This window comes from Seriola dumerili, unplaced genomic scaffold (genome assembly GCF_002260705.1).
Source record: "Seriola dumerili isolate Sdu_G_001 unplaced genomic scaffold, Sdu_1.0 BDQW01000409.1, whole genome shotgun sequence".
NCBI classification, from domain to species: domain Eukaryota; kingdom Metazoa; phylum Chordata; class Actinopteri; order Carangiformes; family Carangidae; genus Seriola; species Seriola dumerili.
Genome location: NW_019174664.1, coordinates 205,800 through 219,264, shown reverse-complemented (window position 1 = coordinate 219,264; position 13,465 = coordinate 205,800). Strand labels below are relative to the sequence as shown.

General features: G+C 39.5%; 2 protein-coding genes across 2 annotated transcripts; both read left to right on the top strand.

Moving 5' to 3' along the window:
- The first annotated feature begins 1,713 nt into the window (after positions 1 to 1,713).
- On the top strand, positions 1,714 to 3,000 carry pxmp4 (peroxisomal membrane protein 4). Its single transcript, XM_022761447.1, has 4 exons — positions 1,714 to 1,842; positions 2,150 to 2,212; positions 2,305 to 2,503; positions 2,622 to 3,000. The coding sequence occupies exons 1-4, from the start codon at positions 1,730 to 1,732 to the stop codon at positions 2,883 to 2,885; spliced, it is 639 nt and encodes a 212-aa protein (XP_022617168.1). The 5' UTR covers positions 1,714 to 1,729; the 3' UTR covers positions 2,886 to 3,000.
- Positions 3,001 to 7,984: 4,984 nt separating this feature from the next.
- Positions 7,985 to 13,169, top strand: LOC111233573 (protein-glutamine gamma-glutamyltransferase 5-like). Its single transcript, XM_022761422.1, has 14 exons — positions 7,985 to 8,066; positions 8,240 to 8,422; positions 8,561 to 8,794; positions 9,072 to 9,190; positions 9,546 to 9,674; positions 10,009 to 10,186; positions 10,391 to 10,526; positions 10,721 to 10,824; positions 10,954 to 11,193; positions 11,302 to 11,364; positions 11,448 to 11,660; positions 11,804 to 11,961; positions 12,073 to 12,209; positions 12,757 to 13,169. Exons 1-14 carry the CDS (start codon positions 8,060 to 8,062, stop codon positions 12,908 to 12,910), a joined length of 2,055 nt encoding a protein of 684 aa, XP_022617143.1. The 5' UTR covers positions 7,985 to 8,059; the 3' UTR covers positions 12,911 to 13,169.
- The last annotated feature ends 296 nt before the right edge of the window (positions 13,170 to 13,465 follow it).

Genomic DNA, 13,465 nt, shown 5'->3' with positions numbered 1-13,465 from the left:
CACTACAGTTTAGAGGGAGATATGTTTTTTTTCATTTGACTGCCACATTCAATAGTTAGTTGTCAGATCAAGATTTTACATATAACACATAAGATCAGATTATTTAATACAATACAATTTTTTAAACAACACATTTTCAACCACAGTTCATTGTACTTAATGATGCTTTCTTACATTACATTACATTCATTTGTCAGACAATTGTCAGAAGCGGTTTATAATAAGTGCATTAAAACTACACAGGAGCAAGTGTTAGATATGTTTCCATTTTAAAGAAATGACTAAAAGCATGTTCAGTGCCACCGTACAACTACTTAAAGATTTTTATTGTTTATATTTGTTTTAAATGAGACATAATTTAATTAGACTTTCTCTTATGAATAAGAAAAAACACAGAAGTGGTGTGGTGCAAAGCACAATAAAACACTGTTAGGGTTTTATTAGTTAATTGCATATCTTGTAATTTGTCAGATAGGAAACAAGTGTCAGCTTGAATGCTTTGAATATGCGGGTGTTGACTTGAAGAATGCTTCAGGATGTTTACTCCCTTAAACTGGCTCCTGTTAACATATAATCTTTCTTTGGCTCCCATTCAAAAAAATCCTAACTGAACCTTCCAACCTGACTGAAACCTCCTGCTATATCCAAATATTGGTTATGTATGGCTTTATATTTCTTACTCTGAAAAGTGCGTGCACACACACACTGAACAGTACATTGCATCAAAAATACTTTTCTTGATTTAATTTTCTTTTTGTTTATAATGGCCCCCAAAAGTTCTGCATTGAGAAACAACCGGCTTGCATGAAGCCGCACATGGTAAGACCAGTTATTCTTCTTCAGCTTTCATAGAAGTCCTTCTCCTTTATCCAAACAGAGGCAGGATTAAACTCTCATGACCAAACCCTCTTATTCATTTCTGATTCAACCGCTTCAAGCCTTCCTTTATTGTTAGTCTTTACTTTGGCATTTGAAATTATGTAATACTATGTGAGAGTGCATTGTTGCTGTATCCTGAATTAGACAATTCTCAAAGTGTTATTTAGTAAATGCTCTTCTGCAGCATCATAACAAACTGGCTCCTGTTAAGAAATGATCTCTCTGGCTCCGATTTTAAAAATCCTAACTGAACCCTCTAACCTAACTTAAACTTCTCCTATATATTCTCCTTTATATTTCTTACTCTGAAAGGTACACACACACACATTATGTAAAATGCAATATCTAAATGACTAATGCAATTGCTAACACAAACACTACATTACATAAACAGACACAGCAAATTAAACTACAGTTTAGGAATAATTGTCAATAGACAACTTCTATTTTATCTCTATTGGTTTAATGAAGTTCCTATAGTATCTAAACTTCAATCTAGTCTTAATGTTTCTTCTAGATCATACCATGTTTTTGTGAATAATGTAATAAATAAAATGAAATAAAATAAATTACGGTAACAAATCAGTTTTACAGCCTCATCTATCCTTCTCCTACTCCTCCTAAGTTAAAATGCTTTTATTTATCTATTTCCTTTTGTGATTTTGAAATAATCTTCCCCAACAAAACACAATTTTAAATGTTGGTGCACATCAAGGTGCACAAACAAAAACATGTGCTGAAGTTACAAAGTAGGAACCTTTAATGCAGCGCAGCACGACGGCTAACTTTCGCTGTGACGCACCATGATGTGCAACATTATTTAATGCCCTGTCGGCTGCGGTTGAAAGTCATGGCAGGTCCTGACTTGGTAAAAACTCTTTTGTACACCGTCAATAATCTGCTGCAACAGGAGAAATACAAAGCGGCATTGGCGGTTTTGAAAGGATTCAGAAACGGCGTCGTGTGAGTGAACTCATTCATGAGCTAGCGAGTTAAACTACGATAGTTTACTTATTTACCACAGAGCTGGGAGCTAGTAGGTCTCTGGTTAACAGCTGTATTACAGTTATAGCTTTAGCTGCCTGGAACCACCGTGGAAATCTCAAGGCAATCTTTATCTCGTATTTGCAGCTGTCTGATTCTTGTTCATATATTTGAATGTAGTATGTTGACAATACTAACTATGGAGTATGAGCACTGAGGCACTAAGACCTTGTTTTGTCAGTTGTGTTTCCAGACAGCACTGACATTACTATATGTTTATTCTCAGATATGGGGCCAAAATCAGAGCACCACATGCCCTGGTGATGACATTTCTATTCAGAAGTGGCAGGTAAGAATCTGGGCTGTAACGTAACAGTACTTTGCCATTACAACATCCCCTATGCCTCTTAAGTCTGAACATGCTGTTCTTCCCTCTGGTAGCTTGAAGGACAAGCTCAAAGCCATTTTGAAGGCCACTTACACCCATTCCCGAAACCTGGCCAGCTTTGTGTTCACATATAAAGGGCTGCAGGTCTTGCAGCAGAAGATCCAGGGAAAGAGTTTACAGTCTCACTCCTTCCTGGCTGCCTGTGTTGGAGGATGGTTAGTGTTTGGCGATAACAACAGCATCAATAGCCAGGTATGACAGGCCTGCAGTCCAAAAATCCCGTTTTGGCATTAACAAGCACGTCAGCATAAACCCAAGACTGTAACTGATTTAATAAATGTGTTCAAACTCCCTTCTTTTTTTACTTCAGATCAACATGTACTTGCTGTCCAGGATCTTGTTCGCCCTGTCTCGACTGGCTGTAGAGAAAGGAGTTATCCCCCAGCCTAAACACGACCCATTCCCACTCTTCGCCACCCTGGTGTGGGGCATCGTTTTGTGGCTGTTTGAGTATTACCCACACACCCTCCAGCCCTCACTACAGTCTTCCATGACGTACCTCTACCATGACAGCAATGTATGGCATGACATCACAGACTTCCTTGTATATAATAAGCCAAGGACAGCTGCTTAGAAATGAAGCTTTAGTCTCTTTTTCTTTATGGACTAGCTCTCTACAATATTACAATTTCATTTTTTATTTAATTGTTTTCATACACTGAACAAAAATATAAATGCAACACTTTTGTTTTTGCTCCCATTTTTCATGAGATGAACTCAAAGATCTAAAAACATTTTCTATATCCACAAAATAACCATTTCTCTCAAATATTGTTCACAAATCTGTCTAAATCTGTGATGTGATAGTGAGCACTTCTCCTTTGCAGAGATAATCCATCCCACCTCACAGGTGTGGCATATCAAGATGCTGATTAGACAGCATGATTATTGCACAGGTGTGCCTTAGGTTGGCCACAATAAAAGGCCACTCTGAAACGTGCAGTCTTGCTTTATTGGGGGGGGTCTGGGGGAGTCAGAAAACCAGTCAGTATCTGGTGTGACCACCATTTGCCTCACGCAGTGCAACACATCTCCTTTGCATAGAGTTGATCAGGTTGATTGTGGCCTGTGGAATGTTGGTCCACTCCTCTTCAATGGCTGTGCTCACTATCACAGATTTAGACAGATTTGTGAACAATATTTGAGAGAAATGGTTATTTTGTGGATATACAAAATGTTTTTAGATCTTTGAGTTCATCTCATGAAAAATGGGAGCAAAAACAAAAGTGTTGCATTTATATTTTTGTTCAGTGTAATTACTAATATTCCAATATTATTGAATGTTGCCTTTAATTTATTGTTTGATCATAGTTTGTACTACAGGAAGTTTTTATTATTTTTTTTATTAATGTTTGATTTATTGACAGATGTATTTTCTTGTGTCATGATTCATGCTCGTTTGACTCCAAATTTCCAGCTAAAGAAATATACCAGCATATTTGTATTTCATTGTTATTGGACAAAATCAGCTTTGAATGTCAATATTTGTGTCCACTATGACTTTCCTGCTGGTATTTGGGTGATTTTAGAATTGTTGATTTTAATTATATCACTAAATCCAGCTGCCACAGAATAAAAGACAAAAGATGTTTAAAATGCAATCTGTTGTGAAACTGCAGTTACAAAGAGACATAAAATGTCACTGTTGGCAATATTATTTACAACTGATTTGGTTCAAAAATAAAAAACAATTGCGTTCTTCTATATGATACACAATTCATAAAAACTGAAAAATGCCAGTTGTTAGCAAGTCATTATCACGACTACGTGATATATGGCATAATGAGCGTTGTGGTTGAGCATATGACTCACATGTTATGTGTTCTCTTTAATGAACTGAAGAATCCCTCACACTGCAGGGATCTTTGTAGACATTTAGCTCCTGCTTACATCACCTCTACAAGAAAAACAGGGAGTTGCACAAGTTTTTGTTAATTTACCTATGTTTGTGTTTGTTTAAAAGATTAAGGTGTGCCATCATTACATGTTTAATGAGGCCTGAATGAATGGGATGAAGTCAAACCTGATACCAGTTTTTTTTTTTGTTCAAAGATTGAATCCTTCTATCCAGCTACCATCTACCCAGCAACTCATTACCTTGTTTACAAATCATTTTTGTGTTACTACAGCACAATATCAGTCACTGTTAGAATCCATCATTATAATATGGTCCAATGTCAAAACAGTGGTTATGAAATCTTTATTTTATTTTTTGTGAGTCCCTACTATAGTTTAAATATTTGGGATTGCCAACGGTGGAAAGTAACAAAGAGCATTTACTCCAGCTCTGTATTTTAATGCAGATTTGTAAATACTTTACTATTTCCATTTTATGCTTTTTTTAATGCTTCCCTACATTTCATAGGCAAATATTGTATATTTAACTGACCTCCATTCATTTTATTTGAAAGCTATTGTTATTGTAATGGAAGATTACAGCTTTACATATAAAAACATATATCAGCTTATAATATATGATGGAATGGTCTTGAATAAAATAACCAACAGTATCTAAAGCAAATAAAATGATCTACCTTGATTAGCTACATTGAACAAAGATATAAATGCAACACTTTAGTTTTTGCTCCCATTTTTCATGAGATGAACTCAAAGATTTAAAACATTTTCTATATCCACAAAATAACCATTTCACTCAAATATTGTTCACAAATCTGTCTAAATCTGTGATAGTGAGCACTTCTCCTTTGCAGAGATAATCCATCCCACCTCACAGATGTGGCATATCAAGATGCTGATTAGACAGCATGATTATTGCACAGGTGTGCCTTAGGCTGGCCACAATAAAAGGCCACTCTAAAAATGTTCAGTTTTATCACACAGCACAATGCCACAGATGTCGCAAGTTTTGAGGGAGCGTGCAATTGGCATGCTGACAGCAGGAATGTCCACCAGAGCTGTTGCCCGTGAATTGAATTTTCATTTCTCTACCATAAGCCGTCTCCAAAGGCGTTTCAGAGAATTTGGCAGTACATCCAACCGGCCTCACAACCGCAGACCACGTGTAACCACACCAGCCCAGGACCTCCACATCCAGCATGTTCACCTCCAAGATCGTCTGAGACCAGCCACTCGGACAGCTGCTGCAACAATCAGTTTGCATAACCAAAGAATTTCTGCACAAACTGTCAGAAACCGTCTCAGGTAAGCTCATCTGCGTGCTCGTCGTCCTCATCGGGGTCTCGACCTGACTGCAGTTCGTCGTCGTAACCGACTTGAGTGGGCAAATGCTCACATTCGATGGCGTCTGGCACGTTGGAGAGGTGTTCTCTTCACGGATGAATCCCGGTTTTCACTGTTCAGGGCAGATGATGTCAATGTTGTGGATCGAGTGGCCCATGGTGGCGGTGGGGTTATGGTAGCCTATGGGCAGGCGTATGTTATGGACAACGAACACAGGTGCATTTTATTGATGGCATTGTGAATGCACATAGATACCGTGACGAGATCCTGAGGCCCATTGTTGTGCCATTCATCCACGACCATCACCTCATGTTGCAGCATGATAATGCACGGCCCCATGTTGCAAGGATCTGTACACAATTCCTGGAAGCTGAAAACATCCCAGTTCTTGCATGGCCAGCATACTCACCGGACATGTCACCCATTGAGCATGTTTGGGATGCTCTGGATCGGCGTATACGACAGCATGTTCCAGTTCCTGCCAATATCCAGCAACTTCGCACAGCCATTGAAGAGACCACAGGCCACAATCAACAACCTGATCAACTCTATGCGAAGGAGATGTGTTGCACTGCGTGAGGCAAATGGTGGTCACACCAGATACTGACTGGTTTTCTGACTTCCTGGGGGAGTCAGAAAACCAGTCAGTATCTTGCTTTATTGGGGGGATAAAGCAAAACTGCAAGTTTCAGAGTGGTCTTTTGTGGCCAGCCTAAGGCACACCTGTGCAATAATCATGCTGTCTAATCAGCATTTTGATATGCCACACCTGTGAGGTGGGATGGATTATCTCTGCAAAGGAGAAGTGCTCACTATCACATCACAGATTTAGACAGATTTGTGAACAATATTTGAGAGAAATGGTTATTTTGTGGATATAGAAAATGTTTTAGATCTTTGAGTTCATCTCATGAAAAATGGGAGCAAAAACAAAAGTGTTGCATTTATATTTTTGTTCAGTGTAAAACATGAATTCTGCTTACACAATAATGTGCCAGAAGCAATCAAACAATATAACAATCTAATACTCTGAAAGGAAAAAAAGGAGATGGACTAAAAGTACAAAGCTCCAAAACTGCTGGTATGATTTAACATGTCATGCGGTTCATGATCAACCAACTAATGCAATTGATTCCAGCTGTTTTCCATTTAACTGGGTGAGTCTGATCACGTAAGTCCTACCTTACGCATGAAAAGAGCAGATGACGCTAAAAGTGCAAGTAGTGTTAGTTTTAATGCTGAATGTACCTGAGGCGTGGGTGTTGACTTGGATTGATGCCACAGCAGGTCATCAAATACTTTTGGTGTCACCCATACATATGACCCATACGCCCTGTGGGATTGATGAATGTCTGGACCTAATCTTGTGCCAGTCCATCCAGTAAATTTGAAGTAGAAGTAAAATTTTTTTTAGAAGTAAAAATATTGACGATTTGGTTTTGCCAAAGCGCATGTCATGGGATCAGCAGAGTCGGTACACTTCATCATCTAGGAATCATGAATGTCTACAAAATTTCATGCTGAGATATTTCAGTGATGGACTGGCCAACTGACAGTCCATACCACCTCCAAAGATTTGTCTCACATTTCTTTGAATATTGTCTTTTTGAAAGGTGTAAAAATGTTGCACTGGACTCAGTGATACGAGGACACCAGATAGTGAGATAGATGGAGCAGCAGCCCCTGCAGTAACTCAAAGTCAATATTCATTCATCAAAAAGCATCCCACACAATGCGCTACCACTTGAACATGATTTGCACTATTTTGCTTTGGAGACGAGTGCAAAGCATAAACAGAAACGCCAGTTAGCTCTAAATGAACTCCCACGCTTCTTTTATTGGGCAGACGTAACTGTGTCTAAGTGCAACACTTTCAAGGCTGCAGGCAAGTGGTTAAAGGGTGTGTGTGTATTTTTAAAACTCAGATCCATTGTTTATCATATATTATGTTTTATTGTACTATGATGGGCATTTTAAACAATAAATATGAATCCATTCATGAACATTTCCTAAATGATAGACGCAGGTACAAAGTAGTTTATGAGAGACATTTTATAGACAAATTCAGCCAGTGCCGGAAACATGTGTACATGAATAATTGAAAAGAAAAAGTCTGAAATGAGTAAATTCAAAATGACTGAAACCATGTTAACAAAGCATGTATGAATGATAGTATTATATGTAAATTTTTCTAAGTAAGCAGACTCAAAAAGTGAAGAAAAATGACAACCAAAGTAAATGGAAAGATTAGAGTAAGTTAATTATAGTTGAAACCATAACACAAAGCAAAAGCATCTGTCCCTGCAAACAAGAACATGAATCACTTTCACCATCCAAAGAAAATTTTGCAACAGCTTTGTTTGAAATTTGCTCTACTGGGTGGATCTGATTACTCACGTCAGGCCCAACTAGCGTATGAAATGCTACACCTGAAAAATGTTCTCAGTAAATGCTTTCTGGGGGTTGGGCAAAGGCTTATATAACTGTGGAGGGAAACAGCCGGGACATAAACACTGAGTTACTGCTGTGAAAAACAGACACTAACAAATGGAAGGTGAGATTTGTCTTCATGTGAGCTCTTTTTCTCCCACTATTATTATTTAAGTTATCCCACCTTCTTTTCTTCTTCTATTCATTGCTTGTAGAGTTTGCTTTTTTTTTTTTTTTTTTTTTTTTTTTTTTTTTTTTTCTGTATCCATTTCTTCACTCGTTTTTCTTAATTTGCAGATTTGCTCATAAAACATGTCAACCTGGAGAAGTATGAAAACCAGGAGAGGCACAAGACGGAGGGCTTCAGAAGCTCCAAAGCCCTGGTGGTGCGAAGAGGGGCCCCATTCAGAGTCAGTCTGCAGCTGGAGGGCCGACCTTTCAACCCCAGGACTGACTCTCTGAGGGTCAAAATTATGCTAGGTAGACTACATTTGGATTTAATATAGATATTTCTTTGTGGCTGAATGGCTGTTTGGGTGCATACTTGTATATGTAGCCAATTGGAACCACTTAAATTTAAATATCTTTGCTTAATTTTCTTTCTTTCTCTTTCCCCAGGTCGCCTGTATGTGATGATGCCGGTCACCTTCTCCAAGAGGGTTTCTTCCTCCTCTTGGAATGCCTACATGGATCCAGTGGACGTGAACCTCCACAAGCCCTCCATCTTCATCTCTCCTCCTGCCTCTGCCTCAGTGGGATTCTACAGGTTTCAGCTGTGGGTGCCGTCCAGGGGCGGCCAGCAGAGGAGTGCCTTTGGCAAATTCATCCTGCTCTTCAATCCCTGGTGCCGTGGTGAGTAAAAACATCAAAAATGTTTGAAGAAGAAGCTTATACAGGCAATGCAAAGTTTCATAGACTGAGGAGGTTTTATTGGCTGATAATACTGCCAACCAAACCAGAAATGTTCAGGATTCATTCACGGCAAATGTTTGGTATCAGCTTTACAGAATAGAATAAACAATAAAGATAAGCACGGTAATTGAGTTACACTATTTATGGTCTACCCAGCAAAGCAATTTAAAATGTAAATACACTAGGATGCACTAAATGTCAGCTTTATTCTTTGCAGAGGATTCAGTGTATATTCCCTTTGAGGACCAGAGAGATGAATATGTCCAGAATGACTCTGGGTTGCTGTTTGTGGGGACACCTGTGAACACTGCGTCAACACCATGGTCCTTTGATCAGGTATGAAAAGGATAAAAGAATAATGAATTTCTTTTTATATTCAATGGAAAAAAAATTATAAGGTTATTTACAGACTCAACACTGTATTTTCAAGTGCTGTTGTTTTGGATCAAATGTCACTGTGCAAGTATCCACTTCCTGTATGTATTTTCAGTCTTAGAGTTGGATTAAACTCTTCTCTAAGACAGCATTCAGAATATTAGAGGGAAAACTCTTAGTAAAATAGGTATTTTTTAGTGGAGGCACAAAAGCAAATGTTAACTCTCACAAGACTGAATGTTTAGCATGTATTTCTTTGAATGATGTCATTAAAAGTTAATGTAATCCCTTCATTTCTTTCTCTCTGTGTGTGAAGTATGAGCCTGGTGTTCTGGAGGCATGCCTGAATCTGCTCCAAGTCAGCCCTCAGCACCAAAACAACAGAGTAGTGGACTACCTCAACCGAAACAGCCCCATCTACATCAGCCGGATCGTATCTGCCATGGTGAGCAAAACATGAACACTCACTCACTGCCAGTGTTCTCTTTCAGTGACAACATGAGTGTCACTGCACAAGTTGCTGCTTGACCTGGGACAGCGTGTTCTGCATGTTGTAAAGATGAACACGCCTCCTGCAAAGTTAAAAACAAAACAAAAAAAAAAAAAAGTCAAATGAAGGGACGCTCTAATTACAGCGTCAACAGTCGATCCAAAGTTGTCATTAACCTGTCACTGCAGACTCGTCTTGTGAGATGTGAGGTGCCCAGACTTGCCTTATGATCTTTGGTAACTGAGGTGTGAAGATAGAAAATGATGTTCATCCTCTCTTTCCTGTTTAGATCAACAGTGAGGATGACCATGGAGTCCTGAAAGGGAACTGGTCTAGTGACTTCAAACAAGGAGTTCATCCCTCCATGTGGACGGGGAGCGGGGACATCCTGAGACAGTGGGCGCAAACCACTTACCGCCCAGTCAAGTATGGACAGTGCTGGGTGTTTGCAGCTGTCATGTGCACAGGTGATTATATCATGACGATTCGAAACTTTAGAAATAAAATCGTTTACAAAAATCAATAACCAGCACTAAACCTCTAAAACAGAGTATAATGTCATGACTCATGTCTTATTAATCTCGTTCACATACTGCATCATTTTTTCCATTGTGCAATATTGAGATATTTTCCTCAGTGTGTAACGTCTGTGTTCTGATTGCATCTTTCAGTCATGAGAGTTCTTGGCATTCCTTGTCGTGTCGTCACAAACTTCAACTCAGCTCACGACACCAATGCCAACCTGGTGATCGAGGAGTACTACAGCGAAACAGGGCAGAAGCTGAGTCACAACAAAGACAGCATATGGTCAGTAGTGATGTTAATGATCTTATTTACACTTTTTGTGACATCTTTTAATCAGTCCCTGACTTATGAAATCATTTTAAGTTAATTTGAAGGCTTTGATGACATTTATTTTGTAGTTTTAAGAAGCAAAAAAAAAAAAAAAAATCAAAAACAATTCAATGCTTAGTGATATCTGACTTGGCTCTTCTTAACAGGAACTTCCATGTCTGGGTGGAGTGCTGGATGAATCGTAAGGATCTGGGATTTGGAAAGGATGGCTGGCAAGTTCTGGACCCAACACCTCAGGAGAGGAGTGGAGGTGTGTGAGAAACATTGTTGGTCCTGTTATGTGAAGTTTCTCACTTTTTTTTTTATTTTTTTTTTATTCGTCTCTGATTTTTTACTTAACATTGCTCTAATCTTTTTTTTTTTTTTTCTTTTCCCCCAGGAGTGTTCTGCTGCGGCCCAGCTTCAGTCAAAGCAATCAAGGATCAGCGCATCGACCTTGTTTATGACATCCCCTTTGTCTATGCTGCGGTGAACGCCGACGTCCACAAATTCATAGTGAGCCAGGGTCAGGTGGTCAGCCACAGCAAAGACACAGAGAGAGTTGGATCCCTCATCTGTACCAAAGCTGTTGGCTTCCCCAGACTCCAGAACATCACAGGAGACTACAAACACATCAAAAGTATGATCCAAAAGCATTTATTTGCTCACTGGCTAATTTAGAGAAGTGTGGCATACTGTTCACTCTAAGTTACTCTGCTCACATTTGCTGTTTATCTTTACAAAACAGGCCCAACTTCAACACTTACATCAAGGAGGTCCACAATGTCAGAGGACTCAACAGTGAGAAGAGGTAATTTTTAATACATGAATCACAGTTTTCAGTTGTTTAAACGCACGTCATCTCACCCTGTGGATTTCTTCATGTTTATACAGCAAGCTCATCAGAGGGAGTGCTAGTCCTCCTGACCCTGGATAAAGCTCCACTTGCAGGAGAGCCCGTCTCCTTCATGGTGAAAGTCACGAACAAACAGAGTGTTGCCAAGATGATGAAGGTGCATATCAACGCCCAGGCCAAAGAATACAACCACAGCCCCTCAGACACCTTCTGGGAAATGCACAGCACCGTACAACTGGCACCCAAAGAAGGTAAATTTACTTACTCACTCATCTGTAAACTCAAACTTTCACTTCTGAGGGAGCGTTGCAGTTTGCAGAACTGACTGTAAAAATGGATTTGATGATGAATTTCACACGCCCTCTTCTCTCTGTTTGTCCCTCTCTCTTTCCAGTCAAGGTGCTGCACCAGCAGATCCTCCCAGCCCAGTATGAGGATGTGGTGGGAGACAACCTGATCAACCTCGCCGTAGTCCTAGAGGACACGGCCAATCAGGAGCGGTTCCTGGCCTCAGAGGAGTTCAATATCACCAGCCCACAGCTCGCCATACAGGTACTTTAAAGAGATTCAGAATATTTCTCACCAGTTATTTGGAGGGCAAGTTATTCGAGGGGTAATGTAACTAACATATTCAAGGTTCACTAAAACGTATTTCTCCCTCAGGTTTCAGATGAAAGCAACATTGTTCCTCACAAGGAGCAGACTGCCACAGTGACCTTCACCAACCCATTCTCTCACATGGTGAGTGGAGTCCTGACTGTAGCCGGGGCTGGGCTGATCCCGGGCAAGATTGACTTCAGGTAAGAAAAAAACGATTTACTTCTCTTCATTTTTTTATGTATACGTTGAAAGTTGTAGTGACTTGTTGATTAATGACCATCACATGTGGCTGCAAAATGAACGGGGAAGGAATGCTCAAATAGAGGAGTGTCACTGTGCAATGCATTACAGCACAGGGTGTTTTTGTTGAAGGAATGTAGACTTGTTACACTTGCATTGTCTGTGTTCAGTGTTCAGGCAGGCGTGGCTAGAATAACCAGTGAAAATTTCCACTGCTGGTTACAGAAATGGGGCCAATAATTTTACCGGTTCTCTAAGGCCTTTTGATTACAGGTGTGATGAACTATATACAAAAGCATAACCTGATGTAGCTATTGACAAAATAATCATTTGTTACTGAGGTATCATTATCTAAATTGGTCTGAAGAATCAAGTCCAACCAGGTGAAAACAAGTCAGAGTACTTTTTGACATGGGGACCAGTATCAGCCATTCACTGCTACCACGGTAACAGTGTTACCTTCACATTTTGTAAACTCTTTTATATCTTCCTTGTGTCTTCCTGCAGGATGCTCCCACTGCAGCCAGGAGGAAGAGTGCTGCAGCCCATCACTTTCATCCCCACCATGGCGGGAACAAAGATGCTTCAGGCTAGCCTGTCACTGACAAACATCAACACCACAATCAGGGGCTTTGAGATGGTCTTTGTCAACAAAGTTTAGATCCTTCTTGTTTGCCTCAGTTTATCACATTGGGGGCTATACTTACATTTATTGATACCAGCGTTTTTGTGCCTCAGAAACACCTTTTCAATTAGGTTGTAACAGCTACGTCTCTCAGCTGAAGCCAGGTCGCAGAGGAAAGATTCAGATTACTGCCCCCCTGTCGTGTAGCCAATCCTCGTGTTTTTCTGTTGCTGTGTATGATTTAAAGATGAATGTAAATTATAAGTATTTATTTATTTATTTACTTGAAATTGAAATTGTGCTTTTTGAACTTTTTGAAAAATAAAATAAAGTGTTTAAAAACTACTTTATGTCACATTTCTTCTGACAGATACAAAACCTATGAATGTTGATTTATGTTACTGCAGTTATTTCTCTGCCCAATAGAGGGAGACCTTTCCTCACAAAAGAAAAAAGGTCACATTGGGTCAGTCTGCTCGAAATGCTCCTCAAACCTCTTGATAATTACATGAAATTTACACCAGGATCATTCACTGTTCATTTATTTATTTGCTGAGTGCTCATGTTTCATACGCCTCTAGGTGGAGACAA

What these genes read in the sequence shown, in the direction of transcription:
- pxmp4 (XM_022761447.1), top strand. Translation starts at nt 1,730, where the DNA reads ATGGCAGGTCCTGACTTGGTAAAAACTCTTTTGTACACCGTCAATAAT. An exon ending in GGATTCAGAAACGGCGTCGT is followed by an intron (nt 1,843 to 2,149) that starts GTGAGTGAACTC and finishes GTTTATTCTCAG; the next exon opens with ATATGGGGCCAAAATCAGAG. An exon ending in ACAACAGCATCAATAGCCAG is followed by an intron (nt 2,504 to 2,621) that starts GTATGACAGGCC and finishes TTTTTACTTCAG; the next exon opens with ATCAACATGTACTTGCTGTC.
- LOC111233573 (XM_022761422.1), top strand. An exon ending in CTTCAATCCCTGGTGCCGTG is followed by an intron (nt 8,795 to 9,071) that starts GTGAGTAAAAAC and finishes TATTCTTTGCAG; the next exon opens with AGGATTCAGTGTATATTCCC. An exon ending in CACAACAAAGACAGCATATG is followed by an intron (nt 10,527 to 10,720) that starts GTCAGTAGTGAT and finishes TCTTCTTAACAG; the next exon opens with GAACTTCCATGTCTGGGTGG.